This window comes from Kryptolebias marmoratus, linkage group LG11, assembly GCF_001649575.2.
Source record: "Kryptolebias marmoratus isolate JLee-2015 linkage group LG11, ASM164957v2, whole genome shotgun sequence".
Taxonomy (NCBI): Eukaryota; Metazoa; Chordata; class Actinopteri; order Cyprinodontiformes; family Rivulidae; genus Kryptolebias; species Kryptolebias marmoratus.
Genome location: NC_051440.1, coordinates 12,251,859 through 12,274,855, shown reverse-complemented (window position 1 = coordinate 12,274,855; position 22,997 = coordinate 12,251,859). Strand labels below are relative to the sequence as shown.

Below are 22,997 nucleotides of genomic sequence, written 5' to 3'. Positions count from 1 at the left end.
CGGCCAACTTCCGGGTGTGTCTCGCCTTTTCCTGTCCGGCTTGTCGGTCACCTGCTCCGGAACTTTTGTCTCCTCCCTCCCCGTCCCATGACAGCGCCTTGGCCGAGTGGGTGTGCTCGTTTCGTCAAGGATCCTCGTCACAAAAGAAGCCGGATACAAACCAACTCGGTTTTTGGTTTGCATTTTAGCAACAGGTTTACTTGATCAGAAAAACCAAACATTTTATCTCCGTAAACCAGTTCTGACCCACAACGCACAGTGAGAAAACCGCGGATAAACTGGTTTACAGCAACATTCCTGCTGCGCACAGACAAAGCTCCGCCGGGGTTAATCATTTATGAATCTGCAGCTCTTTACATAAGCTAAATATTAACACATTATAGTTCAGAAAACCTAAATTATAAATTAATTTCCCACAAATCAAACTCTCGTGGATCGGGGTAACGATGAGCAAATCATCATTTATAAAGAAACTTTGCTGCTTCTGCTTTGCTTAATATTTTTATTGAGCAATTAGGCTACAAATAAATCCATCTTACTATAGAGCCGGTCTTTACACTGACCCACAATAGGAAAACTTGTTGAATACAAATCTTTTTTTTTTTTTCTCCAGCCTTTTCTGGCATAAATAACTTTAGCAACTATAGAAATATATAGCAACAGATATAAAACTGCAGGGCATTCTTAACATTCAGCATTAACATATAAATATTGCACATAATTACCCATCTTTTAAGATCCTACTATGGAAAAAAATGCATAGTTTTTAGAAATTGTTTATCCATTCAACAAATCAGACGCATCCATTTCTTAAGGCAACATGTGAAATGTTTCTCATTTCAGATGCAGTCACAAAACTGACAGCAACAAGATGACCTTTAAGAGCTTTTTTTTATATTTTCTGCTTAGAAACATGTCACTCTTTGGTGTTACATTTGTAAAAAAAAAAATATACCTATAAAGAAGCTAGTCCTGCTTTTTTTTTTTTTAGCTTTGCGGCACTAGCTAATCAGGATAATATTCTTACAGATACAAACTTTCTTTGGTGTTCTTTTTTTTTGTCCTCTGGTAAACAGAACCGAAGAATCAGTCGTCTCAGGTCTGATCTAGATGCGGGTAAGGAAGCCCAGATTAAGGCTCATGGGGATCTGAACGGTCTCCAGAGCCACGGAGGAAGGGGTGAACGGGAACGTGACAGAGAAGATTTTCTTGGCGTCCATCGTTAGAGTGGATGATGACTCTTCTCTGTCTTTCAAAAGACTCTAATAAGTGAGGAAAAAAAGAGAAATGTCAGTGAATGTTTGGGCTGCATGTACTGTAAGCCTGAAGATAAAAAAGGCTCAAAACTTGACTCACTTTAATCATTGTGATGAAGGAGGTCGAGACTCGTTCTTCAAACTCAATCACTGGAGTGTACAGGGTCAAGATTTTAACAATCTGTTTGGAAGAACAAAAAAAGATTAGAGTGCAGAGGAAAGAATATCTGTACCGATTTATGCTGCGGGTTGGTCACTGGTGCCGGACCTGAGCTGTGGTGAGGGCGGCGCACATGCTGCAGACTGCTCGGGCATCGGCTTCGGTCTTTTTCTTGATCTGCAGAAGCTGTGCAGCCTGGACCAGAGGCTCCAGCGTCTCCTTGGCACCGCAGTCGCTCAGCTCCCGCTCCATCAGCCACTCCTCCAGCTGCCAGATGTTGTACCTGAAACCACAGAGCTGCATTAAACACAGCAATTTTCTACTCTAAAGTTTGTGCAATCACTAAAAAATTATGTTCATTCATTTTTCAGCAACCTTAATGAATAAAACTATATTATAGATGTTAATATATTTGTGAATTTCTAATCCAACACCATAAGACAGACTTTATTTACCTTGGATACTTTAAAGTCTCCTCACACAGACCAATTATTTTTAGTGCTAATGATATATTTATAAAAAATATACATATTTAATTGTTATAAAACTTAATTTACTTAATGTCTAGTCAGTTTAACATTTTTTTAGTACATTTTCTGTCACACACTGGACGAAATGTGGATAAAATTGATCTTAAAATATTTCAGTATTATCAGTTGATTTCATGTTGTGACCAACAATCATATTTATACATTTTAAACATTTAAAAAAGTTTCACATTAAGGGGAAACAGCTCAAAAGCAGTTTATGTAATCAGTCATTTTTGTAAAAAAAAAAAAAAGGAAAAACCTAAAGGAAAAACTGATGATTCTGAGTGAGTCTAATGTTATTTAGAGTAAATTAGTGAGAAACAAGGAAGTCTTTGTGGGAGTTTGGCTTTTAAACATTGGATTATATAACTATAATTATTCTATTGACTGTAACTCTGTCTGTGACGGGCTGGTGACGTGCACTCAGTGACCTCTCATATACCAAGATGGAGGAGGTCATGCCAACTAGAGTTGACAAATTGATTATGTGAGCATGTATTTACATACCTCAGACCTACTGTGTAATACTGAAGTGTATAAATCTCCATAACAAGTATTTATGGGGATAAAATAACCCCGGCTGTGTTCCTGGCAGCACCTGATCTGCAGCCCTTTACTCCACGAGCACATGTCCTTCCGCAGCAGCAGGTGGTTGAGCGTGACCGCGCAGATGATGTAGAACTGCTGCCTGACCGCCTGTCTGATGAGGTCCGGGTCCATCCCATGTTGGCTCATGGTGGTGTGGAAGAAGCTCAGTCGCTGCAGGAGGACCTCCACGCTCACAGCCTCCTCCTCGGGGAAGCTGCTGCTCCTCTTCCTCAGGCCCGTCGGCTTGGACACCAACACGCCCTGCATCGTCTCGTGCTCCAGCATGCTCGCCACTACGGAAAGGACGTAAAAACAGGAGCTCAGACACGAATGCTGTTGGCCGTTCTGCTTATGGAGATGACGACCTCTCACCTATGATGGGCAGCAGGATGTTCTCCATGCATTTGATGAGCTGACGGTAAATCTGGATGGCCAGATCACCAAAAAGCTGATGGTACTCTGACAGCTCAAAATTAGCCAGGCTTTGTTCGTTCTGCTTGGCGGTATTGTGAGCCACGAAGACCTACGGAGCGGACGGGTTGCGTGAACGTTCAGGGTTAGTTCAAGGAAATGCTGCAAAACCCTCGTGCTGCTCACCTCGTCTCCACTGTACTGCTTCAGACAGTGCATCAGCCTGCACGTGTTGGCCAGCCAGAAAGAAACCACTTCCAGATCATTTCCTTTCCTCTGCAGAAACATTTAACAGATTCGTTTAAAAACACACTCATTATGTACTTTATTTAAACAAGTGAAGAGGTAGCTCTGACACCTTTATGACCCCTTTGATGCTGCCGATGGTAGAGTTGAGGAGAGTGCTGACTCTCCGGTCGTCGTTCACGCTGTCGGCGTAACGAAGGCACATGAATATGATGTAGGCGGGAAGCCCCGGAGTGAAGCTGACGGCGACACCACGAGGCTTCAGATCTGCGGAGAAAACATTTAGAAGGGGGGAGTGAACGCTACATTTTTATTTGTGTGTGCTGTTAAAACTAAATGGCAGTCTGAGCAGCACGAACCTATGATCAGATTCTTGAACAAGCGGCTCGCGTCCCCCTCCTTGAACTGCAGCATGCCCTGGAACTCCTTCTCCTTGCGGGGGATGCTCACGGGCCTGACGGGCGTGCTTGTCACGGAGGCACTGTTCAGCTGCTGAGAGCTCTCTGAAACACGGTAACAACACGAGCCAGCGGGGGTTAATTGTTAGCTTGTGCATTTGTAAACGGGACACGTGTTTGTAAAGGTAACATATTTGGCTACCTTCAAACTCTTCCACTTTTCTCATGTAGAATTTAAGCTGTTCTTTCAAATTGCGGATGATTTTGTCTTGATTTTCTTGTTGCTCCATTCGTTCCTGAAATTATTCACGAAAAAAAAAGGACGTCAGGATAAAGATGCGGCAGTGTGGTGTGAATTTTTAACTCTGCAATGGACAGATCTCCATTAATCAGACCCACCAGGTTCTCAGCCGTGAGCCGCGTAATCTCGTGCTTCAAGCTTGCCTCAACCCGAGCATCCTCGGGCAGAAGGAGGCTCTGAGCCAACAGTTTCTCCTGCTGCTCCTTTTCAGCCCTCAGTTTGTTCATCTCCTCAGTGAGCTTCCTGTACTTCTTGTTGTGAAGATGCTCCTGCTCCTGCATCTGGCCCTCCAGGAGCCTGCGGCACAGGGAGAAACTGTGATAAAGTCCATGCGTGTGACCGCGTTTGAGTGTATCAGGTGCAGCATGTTAACTCATTACCTGTTGGTCTCTTTCAAACCTTCATATGCCAGCCACAGCTCTCCGTCTTCGTTCAGTGTATGAATGTCAGTAGTCCTGAAGAAAAGCATCAAAACATGACCGTGACGCGTGCAGTTCTCTGACCACGAGAGTTCAAGTTCATTATACAAGTAAAAAATAAAAAAAGGAACTGTCAAACTGATGACCTGCTAAAAGAATTAAAACACATTCAGCTTTTAAAAGCAGACTGATTAATTATGTTGGCAAAGGCAGAAAATGCGACACGATGGTAAGCACGCCCTCGTTACAAAAACAGCAATAACTAAGTCAGTTTTACAGATATTGAGCTACAATTTGATGTGGTAGTAGCTGAGAGTCCTCCCATCACAGAGCCTGAGTGTGAACAGATCTCTGATTCAAACTTTGACTTGCAAAGCTGGGGGGTTGATACGAGTTCCTTCAAAGACTGCTGGTTTTATTTTAAATGTAGTTATTTGCATCCTCGGTTATATTTTACATGGTGTCAAAACTTCAGACTTTGTGAACTTAATTAAACGAATTCAACCGGAACATGTGCAAATAACATAACCCAGAGGAACTTGAATAAATTAAATATTACAAAGATAAATATGAGACTATTTACAGAACATTTTATTAGTGATAGTGCTTTTACAAAAAAACTGAAGCAAACAGTTTACTTAATGTATAAGATCTCCAAAAGGTCAAAAAGTACATTTTATTTTGTAACCTTCAGTGACCTTTTTGGGTGTTAAATTCTGACTTTCTTTAGGACCGCCTTGCTAACATAAAAGCAAATCCAGGTGGCCTCACCTGTCATGGTCTTGAAGTGAAGGCATCTCACCGAAATCTAATTTCACACCATCTCCAAGCACAGAATCCTGCGCGTCAAGTAAAGTTTAACATTTGCATTAATATTTAGGTTTTTAGTCACCCTATCAATAACATTTTTTAACAAATTGTTATATTCGTTCTTTTTTAAAAGCAAAGTCGGTCGTTGAACCTCTCACCTTGTGTTTCAGAGCCTCCTGTCGAACCATGTGCGAGCGGAGGAGCAGCACCTCCTCTTTCCTCATCTCCAGCTCCTCGTTGGAGGAACTGAGCTGATCCAGCAGGATGTTGTAGGGCAAAGATCCAGGGGCAGGGGGCGCTACGTCACTGTTCTCGTTGGTCAGAGACTTCCGTAGCTCGTTTAAATCCTGCTTCAGCTTCTTGTTCTCAGACTCCAGCTCTTGTCGCTGCATTCAAACATTTAAATAAATAAATAAATAAATAAACATTTTGGTTTGATTTTCATGAAGCATGTCAGCGCAGATAAGTTATCATTTTAAAGGTAATCCAAAAACACCAAGTCTCACCTTTAACTTTTCCAAGTCCAGCTCTGTTCTGCCAACACTTCTCTGCTCCTCCGCCTCCTGTTTAAAACAAACAAACAAACAACTTGAACATCAAGCGTGTAACCAAAACCTTCAGGGTAAAGTCATCACATCTAGTTTTCTTCATGAGGAAAATGGCTTTTCATACTTTCGCCTTTTCTTGTTGGGCTTCATCTTTTTTATCCAGCTGCTGCCAAAGGGACCGATTTTCCTCCGCCAGATCCTTCACTCTTCTCTGGAGCTTGAGCAGAATCGGCAGGTCCACTTTTGTCTGCAGCTCATCCTGAACGAACAAACAAACAAAAAAATGAATCAGGAACAGACAAAAGCAAATAATTTTAGTCTTGTTCTCTGCAGCTGAAGGGTTAACTTAATCAACACGAGTAGACTTATTTCCATTCCTAATCTTTCTTGTAGCTCTATGAAAAGGTTTCCTTTAGTCGATAGTGCATTGTTTTTAATGACAAATTATGCACATTCATTTAACTTGAAAAGTCTTGTTGCAAACAACAAACCAAGAAATCAGATATTCCAGTTATGGTAAAAAGTAACTCCATCTTTTGCTCATTTTCAGTTTTATGTATGTTTTAGTAATTTACTTTTCTGGAGCACAACCAAAAGTATTTAAGACAGATGCTAATCTTTCAGGGAGTGGGTGTTCCTGTAACATCCCCCCCGAGATCCCCCAGAACAAACCTCAGATTGAAAAAATAAATAAATGCTACGTATCAGACGCTAAAGGCCTGAGTTAATATGTTTAATGACTGAAGAAGTAAGGCTTCTTTGGAAAAAATGCCAAGGGAAAGTGTTTTCAGTACAGCTTAGATTTGCAAAGTTGCGTCTGAACAACAAAGACCTCAGAAACAAAGTTCTTTGGATCAACAAAACCTAAAGTTCGAGTCTAATGCCCTCATATCTACTGTCAGCACAGTGGTGGAAGGGTGATGATCTGGGCTCGTTATGGAGCTGCAGGACCTGGACGCCTGGCAGTCACCGAGTCGATCACGAGCTCCTCTGTAAACCAGAAATATTCTGAGGTCGAGTCTACGACTACCATCTGTCTACTACACAATTATCTACATCTGAGTAACTCCAAACTGACTGAACCAAAAGAAAACTGCGGGTGAGAAGACGCGCCTCATTCGAGCTGTTCAAGATACAGCCCACCTCCACGTGTGCGGATGAGTACCTGCCACATTACCTCTGTGTGAACGGAGCCGTCTTCACCTTCAGCTGAGCTCAGGCTCTGAGAAAACTCAGATGAGTTACTGCTGTAGTTGGAGTCCGTCCTTTTGTGACTAAATTTGCTTGAATTCTTGGTAAAAGTGAGAGAAAGAAGCGATTTAGTTTCTTTCACTCAAGCAGAGATTGCACAGTGAATAAATTAATGTGACTGCTATGTTAGAAAACATTATTGTGAAATCAGTAATCCCACAGCTAGTACAGATACTAGTATCCATTAGTAGATGTAGATACTTCTATATTGCTTACTGAATGAACTCAGAGTGAACATGCTGTGTCTGCAGTAGATTTCAGATTAAATAGTCAGGTCTAAATTAGTTCTGTGTCAAATTTTGAAATTCTTAATTGTTGCTATTTTTGAGGATTAGGCAGGACAACAACAACAAAAAAAAGTTTCTCACAATACTGAGACTCATCTCCTCCTTCAGGTCTCTGTGCCGGTCCTCAAGTTGCAGGTGTTCACTCAGCAGACTCTGGTATCGAGAACGTTCCTCGATCAGGTCCTTCTCCAGCTGTTTGGTGCTCTCAGACGTCGTTTTAATATCTGAGTCAAAAACAGTTTTGCTGTAAATGTTTTGCACTCGGGGATTTACTGCGATCTGTGAAGACTTGAGGTGAACAGTTTTCGAACCCGTCAGCTGCTGAGCTTGTTCCAAGACTTCCTGGTTCAGCCGGTCGGTGTTGCTCTTTAACAAGTTGTTCTTCATATTAAGCTCATCTACCACCTGATTAAAAAAAAAGAAGATTTATATCCTTTTAGTCATAAATTCTATTCATTTTAGGTTTTTGGGCTTTAGAAAATAAAAGCTGAGTAAATAAAAGGTGCACAAAAATCCCAGTAGGGTAAAATATACAAGTATTTCTTATTTATTTCAGATCTTTTAAAAAGTTATAGTCTGTAAAACACACTTTAACTGATGAATGTCAGACTGTGCCCATCGTTCAAGATTTATTAACTTGTTTCACATCAAGACAGCTGAAAATATGACTTAACTAGAAAGAAAATAAAGAAATATAAAAATGTGGTATGATGAGGATAAAAGTGTCTAATTCACAAATTGTAAAGTATTATTTTAAGAGACAAATGTGCAGTTTTGTAGTCCCTTAATGTGAAGGGTCGAAAGGATAAATTTGACTAAAAGTCACATTACTTTCTCTATATTCCAGATAATTAGTTTGAAGTAGAAAACTGAAGTATTATCTCCCCTAAAGCCTTGCTGAAAACACCTACCTGTTGTGTTTGCTCTTTGTAGCTCTTTATCTGCTCCTCCAGGTCTTTCTTCTCTCTGCTGGTGTTTTCCAGCTCGTTCTGAAGGAAGGAGAGCCGCTCCAGCAGCGACGGCACCGTCTCCGCTTTGGCTCGGGCCTCCTGCTCCGATCTGTGCAGGCTTTCGAGCTCTCTGCTCTGTCTGTCGCTCTCAGCAGCGCGGGTCTTCTCCAGAACGCTGAGCCTCTCACTGAGCTCTCTGTTTTCTTTTTGCTGCCGGGGGGGAGATACAGACACATGATGTGCATGTGATATGACAACTCCCAACGACGGAGCATTTCTCCAAATGAATATCTCCTGTATTATTTATGATTCTACTGGTAAACAGCAGACAGACTGCACTCCACAACGCTCACCTGTTCATTTATCTTATGCTGCAGCTGCAAAATCTTGTTCTCCATGCCGACGTTGAGCTTCTTAAAGTGCTCCACGGAGCGCGCCTCCACTTTGAGCTTCTTCAGTTCCCTCTTGGCCCTCATGCGGCGCACACAGCTCTGCAGCAGGATGACGGCGGATACGGCGCGTCTGTAATGCTGCTTGGCGAGCCAGCCTCTCACCCACTTCTGAATGATCACTGCCTTGTGCTCGTACATCAACTGGGAAAACAAGATGCAGGGATAAGATGTCAGACTTGAAATATGGACAACAAGACTTTCATTTCTAAACATAATAATGAAATTATTTTTTGTTTCAAGAGCACTAATTATTAAATTTGATAAGTAAGTTTTAGTTTTACAAAAAACATTAGACAATTCCACACTTAGACACAAAAATTTAAAACATGCAAAAAAAAAAAATCTCAGCCAGCCATAACATTATAACCACACTTCCTCTCTATACTGTCAAAACAGCTCAAAACTAGCCTGAATATGGACAAAAAAATTAAATGATGATAATGAAAAATAAGCAAAATGTCCTTTTCGGTCTCCCTGAATTGTAGGATCTGTGTGTTATCTGGGGATTTTACTGTATGGATGAATACTCTGGACTCTGTGCTCTTTGCACTTAAACAGCTGCTGTAGATCCCACTGTTGTCCTGTAGAGAGGGCTGTTGCCATATGAGGATGTGCAAAATGAGACGGCAAAGTGGGAAAGTAAGACTGATGGGTAATGTTTCCCTAACAGGACATGAACAGGGTTGCCTGTAGGTGGTCTTAATGTTATGGCTGACTGATGGAAACCAGAGAGTAAAAACACTGTTGTTCCGTGATATTCTACGTCAGACTTTGCTGCTTTAGTGATGCCACTACCTTCACCAGGAACATCTGGGTGTCAACTGAACAGGAAACCTTCCTTCATTATGTTTATCATGTTAAAGGGGAGCTTATTAAATCCAATTTTGGGTGTTTGATAATCAACTATAAAGATACACTGCAAACTCAAACGCTGATATTATCTTAGATTGAAACCCACATTGAAAAGGAGATCCTAATGGAAAACCAAATCTTTGCCTATCAAACGTACCTGATAGTACTGCTTTCTAGCCACGTGAGCCCTCCACAAACACTGAATCGTGATCGCTGCAGAGCGCTGCTGCAGGAAGAGTCTTCTTCTTGTCCACATTCGAACGTTTCGCTGAATGACAACAGCTGCTCTGGTCCACCGCAGAAACAACACATACCTGATAAAAGAGGGGGAGAAACATCTAAGATGTTAACTTCTGGTATGAATGCCGCTGTCGTTTACTCTCGCCACACACACACACCTGCGTGCTTGATGGCCCCGCACATGTTTCTGGATGGTGACGGCAGATTCTCTCATCCTCAGATACTTCCTGCGGGCGAGCCAGCAGCGGATCGTCTTCTGGATGGAGACACAGGCCAGGCGCAGTTTGTCGGAACGGAGCTTCTCCAAGAACGCCACCTGGCCGGCCCTAAAGAAGATCTTGTTTTTGCCAAACTGGTACTTTTTCTGGTCCTAAGAACAAAGTAAAAAACAACAACAACACAGTGGCACATTTATTACTTTTACTAAAGATATTGTTATTAACTGAAATGCTTTTATTCATACACACCTTTATGAGTTTTTCCAGTAGGTTTTTGCAGGTTTGTTTTCTATCAGGAAGCGCCTCCTTATGCTTCATGAGGACACGATAACGACTGAAGAATTCCTGGTAGGTCCATCTGTAGTATTTATATTACAATAGTTAAAAAGGATATGACATGTTCTATACATAATGTCTGCAAGTTTATCAGTTATAAAATAATAAAAAATAAATTCATGTTTTACAGCTTTCTACTAAATGGTGCTGATACGGTACCTAGACGGGAAGCCGGCTGCTGAAATACGGATCGTTTCCAGGATGCCACAAGCACGGAGCTGCTGCACAGCCCTCACAGGGTCCAAGCTTCATGGAAAAAAAGATAAAATAAAACGCATACATGAACGCATTAGTCTTTAATTTGGGCTTGAAGGTAACTGTGTAAAAAACAAGCAAATGAGTCCTCACGTGAACGGGGCTTTGAGGTCGTTTGGTTTGATGCAACGAACGTAATGAGGCGTTGTAGAATTTAACGTGTCCATGAGCAAGTGTAGGGACTGCCGAAACTAAAGGAAACGTAAGAATATTCAAAAAAGGCACGGGTTAAAACATATAAACGTTTTCACTTAACAAACACTTTTTCAAACGGATGCAGACTCTGCAGGATCGGGAAAAACTATCAGACCATTACAAGTCGTGTGTCGGGGCCGTAACCGTCTCACCTGCAGTCCAACAGTCTTCTTAGTGTCCCTCTGGGGCTGCCCGCCTCGTCCAGCGAGATTAGAAGACCTGCTGGCAGAACCTCTGGCTTTGTCTTCGTCCTCGAACAGCTTCAGCAGCAAATCGAACTGAAAAGATGAGGTTTTCTACAGTTAAAGCTGTCGCTGCACAGCAGGTGGCGCTGTTTACCACCTGAACATCTTGAATATGGGTGTCGTTTCCTCCAATAGTTATGCCTGAACAATCCAAGGGCGTGAGCTGTGCCCACAAACTTACAACACAGCATTACTCAACAATCATTTCTCTTTGACTCCTTGGCTCTCAGTGACGTGTTAGAATGTGCTGATGTAGATTCTCACTCATCCAGGATAAATAAATAAAAAAAAAGGTTAAATAATAAAACAAAAACAACTGAACAGCAACTTTTCAGCTACAGAATAGAAGTTTGGTTGTTTTTTGTTTTTTTAACCTTTTTTTGGAAAGTGTTTGAATGAAACTTCACAGAAAAAAAAAAAACTTACTCTGACATCTACAGGGAGTGACTTATTAAGATGTGGCTAAGAGGGAGACTTTTCTACTATTCTTTACCTTGCTCTTTTTCAGCACATTGATTTGCTCCTCGTTGACCGTGTCCTTATTTTTCTCCAGGAAGCCCACACACTGGTACTCCACCTACGCACAACAATTAAACACGACTTTTAAGGAACAGAATCCTCACAATCTGAAAAAGCAGGCACGAGTCCTAACGTTTTCTCAGGAAAAAGGATTTGGATCTATTATACTGAACATAGTTTGCACCTACGAGCAAGCTAACATTTTCCGACTGGAAAATGATGACAGACTTAAAACATCTGGAGAAAAACCCTTTCATAAACAAACAATTTTTTTTTTTAAATCCCTCTTTTATGGGTTGTGCTAACCACTGGACTGTACTGCCGCCTCACCACCCATCAGAAAACTAAGCATCACCTTGTCAGCAAAGTGGTGGATGATGAAAGCCCTGTTTGATAACCTGGGTTTATCAAAGTGAGCGTTCTGCTTCAGGAGGGTGTTGTACAGTTTCTGAGCCCACGTGTCGTCAGAGCCTTTGGGCATCTGTGGAAAGAGGAAAAGCTGACACATCACTTAGTCATGGCATTACTCACAGCCTCCCCACACAGAGCGGCAGAGAGTCAAAAGACTGGAGGGGGGAAAAAAAAACAACTTCCAATGGGACGAAAATAGAAGCGCCATTTTACTTTGCACTCCTCGTCCAGAAGGTCCAGGATGCCCAGTCTGGCCTCAATGAGGTTGATGCAGGGCTGGTTGTCGTAGAAGTCGATCAAAGTCCAGGGGATCTCCTCTTTCATGTACTCCTCTTGCTCAAGTTTGAACACGTGCTGCGGGGAGCGACAGGTGAACACGGAGTGCTGTAAGACTAAAACAATTAAGAAGAAGAACAACAACAACATGCCGAGCAGAAAAGCGGCACACCAGGTTAAACTGCTGCTGGAGCTTCTCGTTGGCGTAATTGATGCAAAACTGCTCAAAGCTGTTGATGTCAAATGTTTCAAACCTGAGGAAAAATTTAAAAATATATATATATATATAAATTAACTCACCGCTTCTGGTTCATTTGCATTGGAAAAAAACCATAAACCTATTTGGGAAACCTACCCATAAATGTCAAGAACACCAATAAAGGAGTGTTGTTTCCCTGTAGATTTTAAGGCGCTGTTAATGCTGTCCACAATCCAGCTGAAGAGCCTGGCGTAAATGTGCTTGGCTAAGGCGTCCCGTCCGTGGACAGCGTTGATCCTGGGAACGGGCTTGACGAAGGTTTCTGTGGTCGTCTTGAGCTTCCTGTGACATAACCAGTGGGCCATTTCTTCACAAGGCACCCCCACGAGCTCGCAGAAAACCATCAGGTGGGCATCGTCTGGCTGGGAACGCATCAGCAGTGAGGATCTCACTAAAGCTTCACACACGTATTATTAACACGACTTTAAAGGGAATAGTTCAGCATTTCTGACGCTAATATGGGAAGTCAATATCTTACCTGCAGTGGTCACCTCACTTAAAACAATTTGTATTACTCTTGTTTTTTTAGCACATATAGTTAAAATTACCATGGTACTGAATCAAAGGGTAATCTGTTTACCAAGATGCTGCATCTGTCTGCAGACTGGTCTTTCACTTCCACGTTGCTGAGATGAAGAATTGCTGACAGAATTTGGTAAATTGCCATTTGTTCCCCGTCACCAATTCCTACAACGTAAACAAAAAAAAACAAATTAAATGTCTGATGATGTCAGGTGATTAAAAAATAATAATCGTCTTTATATTAAAACTCACCCAGTAGTGAGAAAGCTCTCCTTGTGCTGCACATCTCTTTGGCATCATCAACTCCTTCTATGACTGGACTCTGACCCTGGTTAGTGCAGCAGAAGTCATCAGCCCAACCTTTCAACGACAAACGTGGAAAGTATTGCTCCTCCGCTGGATAATCCATGCAGCTAATTTGCTACGGCAATCATCATTTAAACAAAATCATTTGCAAAAGGTGGATATTTTACAAACTCGCAGACCTAATTTGAAGGCCTTGAACTCTGGTAGATGTGAAGAGCCACAGAGCTGGTAAAATATGTGGTAGTTTCTTTCTCCATGAGCCTTAAACAAAAGGCAAAAAGGGCAAACTTAAACACGAGTCAAAGCCGTCTTAGCTGATAGTTGCCAAATACATCGGTAAAATGAAACTGGATTAGTTGCATGTAAATTTCGGGGTTTTAACTCAAAGCGAGGTGCGTTGATGAGATTTACCTGAAACACAACTCTGGACTTCTCCAATAGGTAGGTTCTCATGTTGGCGCCGATAATGCTGTGCTTCTTGTCAAACCCAATCTCGATGTACTTCCCAAAGCGGCTGCTGTTGTCATTCCTTGTCGTCCTGGCGTTCCCAAAGGCCTGCATCACATCAAGCTCTTTAATATGCCGCGAGTTATGTTTTAAAACTGCATTACGCTATGCTGCGGTGGTAGGCGTTACCTCCATGATTGGACTAGATGCGAGGACTCGCTCCTCGACGTTGGCTTCATTGGAGGAGCTGCTGACGGTGGCGAAGTAACGCATCGCGAACTTAGCAGAAACGGTTTTCCCAGCTCCAGATTCCCCACTTACTATGATGGACTGATTCTTCTCATCTCTGCATAAAAATATATGGATACACACATAAATATAAGCTTTATGAGATTTAAGACAAAAAAAAAAACATAATACTTGCTTTAAAATGTAAAATGAAATGTATTATAGTTGGTCACAACCTGGCCATCTGTTTGTATGCTTCCTCAGCTACTGCAAAGATGTGAGGGTCCATATCCCCCATGTTCTGCCCGCTGTAGGCATTGATGATGTCAGCTTCATAAATGGGAAGGCTCTCGTAAGGATTGATGGCAACCAGGACAATTCCTGAAGTCCACGAGCAGAAAAACGCAAACTCAGATTATTTTCTGTCACGTCTTTAAATAACTGAACAGAGAATACCGAATGTAAATCTGAAATTCAACCAATTTAAAGAAATATTACTTCAAATGTTTTAATAGTAATATTTTAGCTATGGAAAACACCCTAAGAAATTAAATCGATTCTTCTATTTAACTTCACTAACTTTTTTCTTACATTGCTCACTCCTTAAAAAGAGTAGTCTAACCCACGGATGCTCCTAAAAAATCACAACAATCAGGGGCCCATCGAAGCTAACTGGGCAGCATCCTGTCTGATGTGGTGATTAGTAAGACAGGAGCACCACAGGAGACTGCCCTGTCTCCATTTCTGTTCACTCTTTACACCTTTGAGCTCAAACACAGCTTTGAGTCAGGTCACCTACAGAGGTTCTGATGACTAAGTTATCTGCTCCTAAACATGGCAAAGACCGTAAACTGTACATATTAAAAGACCAAGTGTTCCCACCGCCCCTCGTTACAGCTAAACGTACAACAAAAATGAATCTCTGAGCATACAGCAGCAAGGTAAGAACTATGCACCTGCAGGAAATATTAAGATGTTTATTTTAATTATTTACCAAGGGCAATGTTTTGTTTATTTAAATGCAGAGGGAGCGGGACTGAAACCAGTCTACAGAGAGGGTTGGTCCTGTCCCAGCTTCAACTTCCAGGTTCCTGTTGGAGATCTAGTCTTATACTGTGTAAGGCAAAGACTAAGGAGGTTGTAGTGGACTGTAGGGAAAAAGGATCTCCAACCAAGACCAGCAGCATCTTGGGTGAGGAGGTGGGTTGTTGCTGAGAACTACAGGTTATTGGGTGTGTATCTGAACGACAGGCTGAACTGGAGGACCAACAGAGACGTTGCCGACAAGAAGAAGATTAATTGAACTTTGTTTTCTGACAAAGCTCAGATCCTTTAACGCGTGCGCCAAGATGCAGGAGATCTTCTACCAGTCTGTGCTCTGGAGAACAGCATCACACGCCACAAAAGGGCTCAATAAACCCCAAAAAATAAGGCTGGAAGATTAATTGGACAGAACTTGGGAGGGCGTTTGAGCCAGCGAGGGACAAACCGCTCTCGATTCCGAGCTATCCATCCCACCACACGGAGTAAGGGGAGCTCGTTCTCCAACAGACTGACTTCAGGTCTGCTGTCGTAAAAAAAAAAAAAAAAAAAAAACACTTCAACTATCTTAACTTCATTGCGGAACAGATCAACTTCGTGCACCAGGTGATCACAACCAGGCAGGTGAAACCGACTCTTAAAAGCAGTTTAAAAGTCTCCGTTTAAAAGCAGACCATATCACAATAATCAGTTTGACTTTACGGCAGATTATGAGAGCGTATGCAGTGAGCGAGGCTCCAAAGTCTACAGTGACTGTGATAATGGGAGTCAAAGGAGATGCAGCTCATTACCACAGTACGTGTAAATCAGCCTGGAGTCGATAAAACGCACTTTGAGGTTGTGCAGGACTGCCGGTTCATGGAGGTAGCTGAGAGCCGTCAGGTCATTCTCCCCTACCAGGATGTCCGGGTTTCTGAGAGGTGGCAGGTTGTTCGTTCGGGGGTCTATTTTGTGTTCCACTCTCTGGAAAAAAAAGGGTACCTTTTAGTTTAGACAATTTTAGAATAACTGCTTCAAACTGAAAAAAAAAAAAAACAATCAATGAAAAAGACAAAAAGCAACGTATAAAAAGCATTTTTTATGCTTTGAGTTGAAGCTAACAAAAATTCTCTGTCCTTGGTCTGTTCATGCTCCCTCAAGATAATGCTTCAACCTTATTTCCATACCTGACGTGCGTGCCCAAACTCGACATGATACCTAGAGGTAGCAGCTGTGCCTGACGAAAAACTTTCAGCCACACCGCTCAGGCCTTTCAGTCCACCTTATGCAAACCTTCAGTGCTCAGTTTTGCAGAGCTGCAAGTAGGTGTAGGTTTGTTTTATTTTCAGCATGCATGCAGACTATCAAACAGAGATGCCTTAAATAGTCTGTCGTAGCATGTAAGTGTAGGGGTTTCTGCAAAGAAGGGATGTGCCTGTCTCAAGAGAACATCAAAAATTGAGTTTTTTTGCCTGTGCAACAGTCCCCCCCTGGGTGTGACTTTAGTATGTGCGTGCTCTGATGTGTGGGTTTCATGTCTCTGATGGGAGGTTTTGTACTCTTGGTGGTGGTGGAGTGGGGTGGGGGGTTGTCTCACCGTGCCATCCTCCAGCTGCAGAGACAGGGTCAGCTCGCCTGGAGAGAAATCCCTGACAAGTTCCGCCGGCTTCCACACTTCTGCTGCATCTGGGAGCCACACACGGGCATTCTGGATGAAGGAGAAACTGGGTCAGAGTTGTTCGAGCCTCTTGTTTTTACAGCGGGCGTTTGTGGGGATAAAACTACTTCAGCGCCAAACGGCAGCAGACACTAAAGTGGCATAAAGTGGATGAACAGTGGGTAAAAAAGTCATAAATTGTAATTATGAGCACTGGAAAGTAGTCAGACTGACACGTGTGTCTCAAACTCTGGCTGCTGATTTGTCAAACGGAAGTTAACTGACAAACTAACGCAGGTAGGAGGTTGAAATGAACCGTTAACCACCTTTTTATTTTTTATTTTATCAAACTTCCTACCTTGGAGTAAAGTTCAGAGGCTGCCATGTCTTGTAATTTGCTCAGCGAGCCTTCGAAGAGGTTTCCAGCCCCCGGAGAGCAGAACAAACCATGTTACAGACTCCCCACAGAGAGAAACTCCTAAGCTCTCTCCTCCTCGACTCGCTGCGCTCAAACCGTCCTGAGCGAGGCGGACTCGGCTTCAGCCTCGCGCCGCTGTCGGTCGAACTGCGCATGCTCCGACGCTTCTGTCGCTCAGCTGTCGCGGGTAAATCGCGCCTCCCTGTGGACAAAAGCGTAATGAAGTCTGATAAATTAAAGTCGAGTACGGGAAGCCAATAGTGCCACTATTTGCTTCCACTTTCACTGGATTCACATTAGCCTGTGGCCTTTTTGGGTGCAGTTCGCATGTTTTCCATGTGCACGTGTGGATTTACTCCAGGTTTACAATAACATGCATGTTAGGTTAACTGGTAACTCCAAATTGGCCTTAGGTGTGAGCGAGAGATCTCTGAGTTACCTGTGAGAGGGCAGCAGTTTATCAATAGCACGCATGAGGGAATGAGTAGAGAACAACAAAAAAGTAGTTTTTCTTGCAACTTTGAGTCACCAACTTCTCGGTCTCGTCCAAGTGAGATACCACCCTAAGACTTATTTGTAGCAACAATAAAACTACAGGTGGATCTAAGATAAGGGAGGGTTGAAAGTGAAAAATGGAGGGGCCCATTCCTGCATTTTGCCCCCAAAAGGCTAAATTCACCTCTGCATGATGTCACCTTGTGTATTTATACAGTTTGTATGATCATTTACCTTTTTAAATAGCTCCCTGCACCCCCCATTGTTATCCTGAACAATGGGGGGGGAGAGATTCAGATTGGTCGTGCCTTCTAAGGACTCAAACATTGAAAAGATAAGATTCTCACGGCTTTATTCGTATCAATAAAGTTAAATGAGCAAAGTCCATTGGTTTAAATCATCATCCAAATAAAAGTAATAAGTTGGTGGAGAAAAAATAAAATAAGCCAGAACACCTTCAAGTGAAGGTAAAATATTATGCAAAACTATTTTATTTACAAAACAAATGGCACAGCGTAGTCTGCACAGTAAACGAACATGCACACTCCAGACACGTCCCGGAAGTTTCCTCCCCAGTAAAATCCAAATTCAGTCAGACGACAAGAGACATTTTCAGGCAAGATTTTTCCACCGGAGGGGAGCAAATATTGCTCAAGAGGAACTGCGGTTTGTTACTTTTAAGGCCATTTTAAAAAGGTCGGGGTGAAATGAGGACCAGCAGCATGTCATTGCAAATCAATGGTATTAACAGGAACTAAACGCATCTGGCTACAGAAGAGCAGGTTAATCAGTCTTCCACACTTCGAAAGCAAATAATTAAATACAACGACAATGTAGGATAGCTACAAAGAGAAAGTTCAGACAAGAAAAAAAAAGTTAAATTATTCCACTTTTCATCATTTTAAATAAACATACCTTCATATGGAGCACAGAAACAACCAAACCATCTCAAGATTTTGTTCCTTTTTAGCCCTATACTATTTTTTCTAACTATTAATAACACAGAGGAATGGACTCGTCTGCAACGATGCAAGAACCTCAGCATCAGATCTTCGGCTGTTGGGCAATTTGTATCGAGGCACATTATCCTTAAAAGTGAAAACTTCGCTAAATCGGGGGTAAATTTATTTTAGATTGTGCTCAGGAATTAACTGTTAAAACCTTGGAAGTTTCCAGTTTTGGCAGGGGGGTTTCCTGACAGCTTCAGCCAAAGCATTCTAAAGTATTTTCAGCTGATTGCATAAATCGTTCTTACGGATTACATAAAAAAGGCAAAGAGAATAAAATAAACAGGTACAGTAGTTGTGAAGTGGGGGATGGAATGGTAGCAAAACAACAAACACAAAACAAAGACTGTCAGACAGCTAGTTTGCTGGCGACGATGGACGTCTTTCTCTGAGGCAGGTCCTGAGGCGTGGGGATGTGTCCCCCTGTGATCTCGCTTTTCTCCGTTGGGGCCGAGGGCAGCTGCTTGTTCTTCATCTTCGCCTTGGCCATGTTGTAGTCGCCGGAGTCGAAATACTTTTGCTGGAGCAAAAAAAGGGAGACGACACAGAGTGAGACGGATTCTCGAACGAGCCGAGACTGGCTGTTGGGGACGAGCAAACGCACCCCTTTCTGAAGTCTTTTCCTGAGGAAGTCTGAGCCCCCGGGCTTGGCTCCTAGGTTAGGATACCTGGCCTTCAGTTTGACCTCCTCTGCCTTTTCTGGGCTGATGACTTTATCCTCCATTTCCTGTTGGCACCAGAGCACTGGGTGTTACTGACAACATGTCCAGCCAACATCCAAAATGGTAGCTGTTTCCAATGAGCCAAAGCCACCTGGGTTATTAACACATAAACACTAGCAGGAGCTAGGCACCGTCACCATGAGGTACTCTCACTTTGTTTGCACAAGCTGTTAGCATGACTAGCTACTGCATTACTCCGTTTACTGACCGAAATGTAGCTATATTAAAGCCTAATTGTTGCCCCCAAAATAGCCCCATAACCCCTTGTTAATAAGAACTAGCAGCAAATTAGCTTAGCAGCAGTGGTAACGTGTAGAAATCAGTCAATATTAGCTACATGCTAACTAGCTAGTAGCCGCCGTCAAAAGTACAACTCGGCGTGTTCAGCTTGTAGCTCGTAGCTTCAGCTCACCAGCTGTTCCTCCAGAGACTTCACTTCTTCCTCGGACATTGTTGGGGCGAAGACTCGCTTTGTTCGCTAAACCCCGAGGATGTAGCCGACAAGCAGCTCGACGGGGGGGAGGTGTGTGAGGAGCCTGACGGAGGAACAGGAGCGGCGGCCCGTGTAGCGACAGGCCCGACGAGTCGATACCAGAGACTCCAGAGTCCGCTCCTTTTATTACCCAGGAAGGACGGCCGAAGGAGCCAATGAGAGCGTTTTACGGAGGGAGAAAGCGCCTCCATAACCGTCATAACTATCAAAGCTTATATAATGCAGACTTCATATTCAACTACATTATTAATGAGTGACACAGACAAGTTTGATCTGAATCATAACGTTTCCCTTCCACTGGTTCTAGTTAGTCGGCGGAGAACCGAGGGTTAAATGTTTAGACTCCGCCCACATCCAGTATTGTATGCAGGCGTGTAAATGAAGCAGACCTATAATGCTATGTACATTGAATCTTTAATAAGACATTTTTTATTTGCTTTCAGAGTACATTTTTATAAAAAACACAAGAGGTGAAAAGAAAAAAAACGGCTTTATTTCTCTTCAAAACAATATTAGTTGTAAATCCATAACATTGATACTTTATAACAATAAATTGGGTAAATGGGTTGATTTCAGAGAATGTTTTTGAGTAAAACAGTAACATGTCGGTGCAGTAAAGGTGCTGACAGTGAAACCTTTTACCAAAATGTTTTTTTTAATACCAACAAAACATCCACACTGGTTAAAGGATTTTATCAACATCTAGATGCAAATTTAAAGCCATTGGCTCATTGCTTCTTATATTTCCAAAACACAAGTGGATAAATTCCTCAAACGGTGTCTTTAATTTATTGTCAACATTGTGATATATTCTGCATGTCACTGCAACACATCTTTGAGTCACCCCTGACGACCTACTAAAAAAAGGAAAGGGTGAACGGGCCGTGTATGGTCAATGGATGCAAAAAAAGTATTATACGCTGAATACACTGATGTGTTCATTCTCCGTTATATGGAAATTTAAACTCCAAAAAAATCTAAGAATAGAAGTCCAACTTGCACTCAAGTGCAACATGACATTTAGGCTTCAGATTAATCGTCATCGTCCCCCATTTCCACATCTTCTTGTAATCTCTGCACCATTTTGTCTTCCAATTGTTTGTCTTTTCCTGCAAACAAAACAAAGAAAAGGTAAAACAAACTGGCATCACAAGCAGGCTCATTATGGCATTTATTTTACATTATTTTCTTTTTGACAAATTTAAACAAGTAAGAATCTATAGCTAAATAATCAGAACTCCTGTTCGAGGAGAAATACATCTGTCCTGTAAATAAAAACAGTCTTTTCCTCTGAATAAATGATGCACGTTGTCCTTCTTTAGGCACACCCTCTGCAGGAGGTGTGACCAAATTAAAATACACGATTCTCTGAGTAAAGCAGAATAAATATTTGATGCTTTACCTGCATGTGGAGCTTTGATCAGGTGGATATTTTTCTTCACTTCCTTGATCGCCTCTTCTGTCTCTAACTGTTTGCCCTTCTTCAATCTGCGCAGAACAAAAATATATACAATTCATCAAATCCAGAAACACAAACGCAGCAAGTTTAAGGGAAAAAAAAGAAATATGGCATTTCAAATACGTAAACGTACCTGTTCATGATAAATCTTGCCTGTCGTTTTAGTTTTATTTCCTCCACACGTTTCATTGCCTCCACTGTAAAGGTGTTAGGTGACAAAACATAAATAAGTGCTCAGATAAATAATATAATCTTCTTCTTCAGAAACATAGATTCACACTTTACCTGTCTTGTCCCACATCTCCCGGCTGTATTTAACAGGAATATTTCTGCGCTTCTCAAACTCCAAGGAGTTGTCCTTGAAGACAAAGTGGTTGGGAAAAAAAATATTATATTCAGGGAAAAAAAAAAAAACTAAAACAAGAATGAGAACCTCACCACTGTCAACTCTTTGCCGGCTGCTTTTCTGAAAGCTTTGGTCCATCTCGTCTTTCTTGGGTTTCGCTTCTTCTTGAAGTTCTTGTGGCATTTTGATTTGCAGAACCTAAACGTCTAATAAGAAGAAAATACATTAACAATCAGAGTTCGACTGAAAAGGAGGGATAGATATTCACCTGGAGGTCAAGAAAAGGCACAAATCAGACATATTTGGATTTATAAAGTCATCTAACTGAGTCAAAACTGATCTTCTTTAGACATATTTACTTGCGGTCAAAATGTGTCAACGGATTGTTGTACACAACAAACAAAACAACTTAATAATAATTATATAATAACATAATTAAAGAAAATAAAGTGCATTAAAAATGAATTTAACCTTCTATGACATAGACAGGACTGCGCTACATAATTATTATTATTGTCAATAATAGGAAAAATACTCAGTTCTGCTGTGTGAAACAGATTTAATTGGAGCTATTTTTAAATATACAGTTCATATAGTCTATGAAAGGTCCTAATATAAAACACTTAAACCAGAAATAACATTATTTAAAATGTTTTCTAAAAGTATAGGTTTATGTGAATAAATTAGTCCTAATGTGCACTACTTTGTTGAAGTATTTGTGTAAAAATATTTAAAAGGCTATACCATTATGAAACTTTTAACTGTAGTGTACATTTTTAAACATTTTCAGTGTCATAAATAAATCCAAGCTCTTGTTCCCACATGTCGCCAGCAGAGGGCGCCATTACTCCTTTATAAATAAAAAGAAGAGGCGTATATTTAGGCCCTGAGATTATTTTATCACTAAAGTGTTGTTTTATATTAGAATGATAACTCTCGTATCTTTTAACAAGTTTAGAAAAATCTTATTTTCGACTTTTCACTATTTTATTAACTATTTTGTGCCAGTTTTCATTCGCTGCCTGTTTTTCGCACGTGAGCGACTCGGGCACGTTACGTTAACGAGCTAGCATTAGCACCCAGCTAACAAGCCTTCGGTTCAAACGTGAAGCCCGTGCTGAGAGCAGGGTCAAGGACAAACAGCGCCATACCTTAGAGTCGTTCCGTACAAACATCACTCCATGTCCCGGGTAGACGGGTCCCGAGCAGAAATAGCACTTTTCGATGCGCATCTTCGCAGCAAAAGGGATGCGTGTGGCAGCTCACGAAAACAAGGACCGACCCGTCGCTGGCTTCTTCTTCTTGTTACCCGGATGACGGCAGCCGAAGCTTCCGTTGAGCACCGACTGCCCCCTGGTGGTTAGGTATTTAAATGCGCCCATTGGTTATTTGTTTAAACTAAAAAACGACTCGATTTAGGTTCTTAAAAAATCATTTTCATCATAAAACATTAAAACTACAACG

The 22,997-nt window shown here is 41.8% G+C and overlaps 3 protein-coding genes across 4 annotated transcripts; all 3 read right to left on the bottom strand.

Moving 5' to 3' along the window:
- Positions 1-531: 531 nt before the first annotated feature.
- Positions 532-17,122, bottom strand: LOC108230180 (unconventional myosin-Va). Of its 2 annotated transcripts, XM_017406181.3 has the most exons (40): positions 16,952-17,122; positions 16,534-16,644; positions 15,749-15,920; positions 14,153-14,297; positions 13,878-14,034; positions 13,653-13,796; positions 13,421-13,502; positions 13,188-13,295; positions 12,994-13,100; positions 12,510-12,775; positions 12,327-12,408; positions 12,092-12,232; positions 11,823-11,948; positions 11,442-11,525; positions 10,856-10,981; positions 10,602-10,699; positions 10,413-10,499; positions 10,167-10,275; positions 9,858-10,069; positions 9,617-9,773; positions 8,509-8,748; positions 8,117-8,365; positions 7,517-7,610; positions 7,287-7,429; positions 6,845-6,958; positions 5,792-5,926; positions 5,626-5,682; positions 5,278-5,505; positions 5,081-5,148; positions 4,271-4,345; positions 3,989-4,187; positions 3,792-3,885; positions 3,551-3,694; positions 3,304-3,458; positions 3,132-3,221; positions 2,907-3,057; positions 2,545-2,827; positions 1,525-1,699; positions 1,357-1,437; positions 532-1,262 (listed from the first exon to the last, which is right to left on the bottom strand). In XM_017406181.3, the coding sequence occupies exons 1-40, from the start codon at positions 16,976-16,978 to the stop codon at positions 1,107-1,109; spliced, it is 5,472 nt and encodes a 1,823-aa protein (XP_017261670.1). In that variant the 5' UTR covers positions 16,979-17,122; the 3' UTR covers positions 532-1,106. The 2 variants fall into 2 exon arrangements, with proteins under 2 accessions (XP_017261670.1, XP_017261671.1); XM_017406182.3 differs by lacking the exons at positions 16,534-16,644; positions 16,952-17,122 and having other exon boundaries at positions 15,789-15,921.
- An 857-nt stretch (positions 17,123-17,979) lies between these two features.
- On the bottom strand, positions 17,980-19,833 carry arpp19b (cAMP-regulated phosphoprotein 19b). The gene is made up of 3 exons (XM_017405647.3): positions 19,648-19,833; positions 19,118-19,240; positions 17,980-19,033 (listed from the first exon to the last, which is right to left on the bottom strand). The coding sequence occupies exons 1-3, from the start codon at positions 19,684-19,686 to the stop codon at positions 18,863-18,865; spliced, it is 333 nt and encodes a 110-aa protein (XP_017261136.1). The 5' UTR covers positions 19,687-19,833; the 3' UTR covers positions 17,980-18,862.
- Positions 19,834-20,199: 366 nt separating this feature from the next.
- Positions 20,200-22,843, bottom strand: rsl24d1 (ribosomal L24 domain containing 1). Its single transcript, XM_017405633.3, has 6 exons — positions 22,685-22,843; positions 21,626-21,739; positions 21,473-21,545; positions 21,321-21,384; positions 21,131-21,216; positions 20,200-20,837 (listed from the first exon to the last, which is right to left on the bottom strand). The coding sequence occupies exons 1-6, from the start codon at positions 22,763-22,765 to the stop codon at positions 20,761-20,763; spliced, it is 495 nt and encodes a 164-aa protein (XP_017261122.1). The 5' UTR covers positions 22,766-22,843; the 3' UTR covers positions 20,200-20,760.
- Positions 22,844-22,997: the final 154 nt, after the last annotated feature.

What these genes read in the sequence shown, in the direction of transcription:
- LOC108230180 (XM_017406181.3), bottom strand. Translation starts at nt 16,978, where the DNA reads ATGGCAGCCTCTGAACTTTACTCCAAG. An exon ending in TCCACCACTTTGCTGACAAG is followed by an intron (nt 11,526 to 11,822) that starts GTGATGCTTAGT and finishes TGTTGTGCGTAG; the next exon opens with GTGGAGTACCAGTGTGTGGG. An exon ending in ATGTGCTGAAAAAGAGCAAG is followed by an intron (nt 10,982 to 11,441) that starts GTAAAGAATAGT and finishes TCATCTTTTCAG; the next exon opens with TTCGATTTGCTGCTGAAGCT.
- arpp19b (XM_017405647.3), bottom strand. Translation starts at nt 19,686, where the DNA reads ATGTCCGAGGAAGAAGTGAAGTCTCTGGAGGAACAGCTG. An exon ending in AGTCTCTGGAGGAACAGCTG is followed by an intron (nt 19,241 to 19,647) that starts GTGAGCTGAAGC and finishes TGGTGCCAACAG; the next exon opens with GAAATGGAGGATAAAGTCAT. An exon ending in GGAAAAGACTTCAGAAAGGG is followed by an intron (nt 19,034 to 19,117) that starts GTGCGTTTGCTC and finishes TTTTTGCTCCAG; the next exon opens with CAAAAGTATTTCGACTCCGG.
- rsl24d1 (XM_017405633.3), bottom strand. Translation starts at nt 22,765, where the DNA reads ATGCGCATCGAAAAGTGCTATTTCTGCTCGGGACCCGTCTACCCGGGA. An exon ending in CCGGCAAAGAGTTGACAGTG is followed by an intron (nt 21,546 to 21,625) that starts GTGAGGTTCTCA and finishes TTTGTCTTCAAG; the next exon opens with GACAACTCCTTGGAGTTTGA. An exon ending in GATCAAAGCTCCACATGCAG is followed by an intron (nt 20,838 to 21,130) that starts GTAAAGCATCAA and finishes TTTTGTTTGCAG; the next exon opens with GAAAAGACAAACAATTGGAA.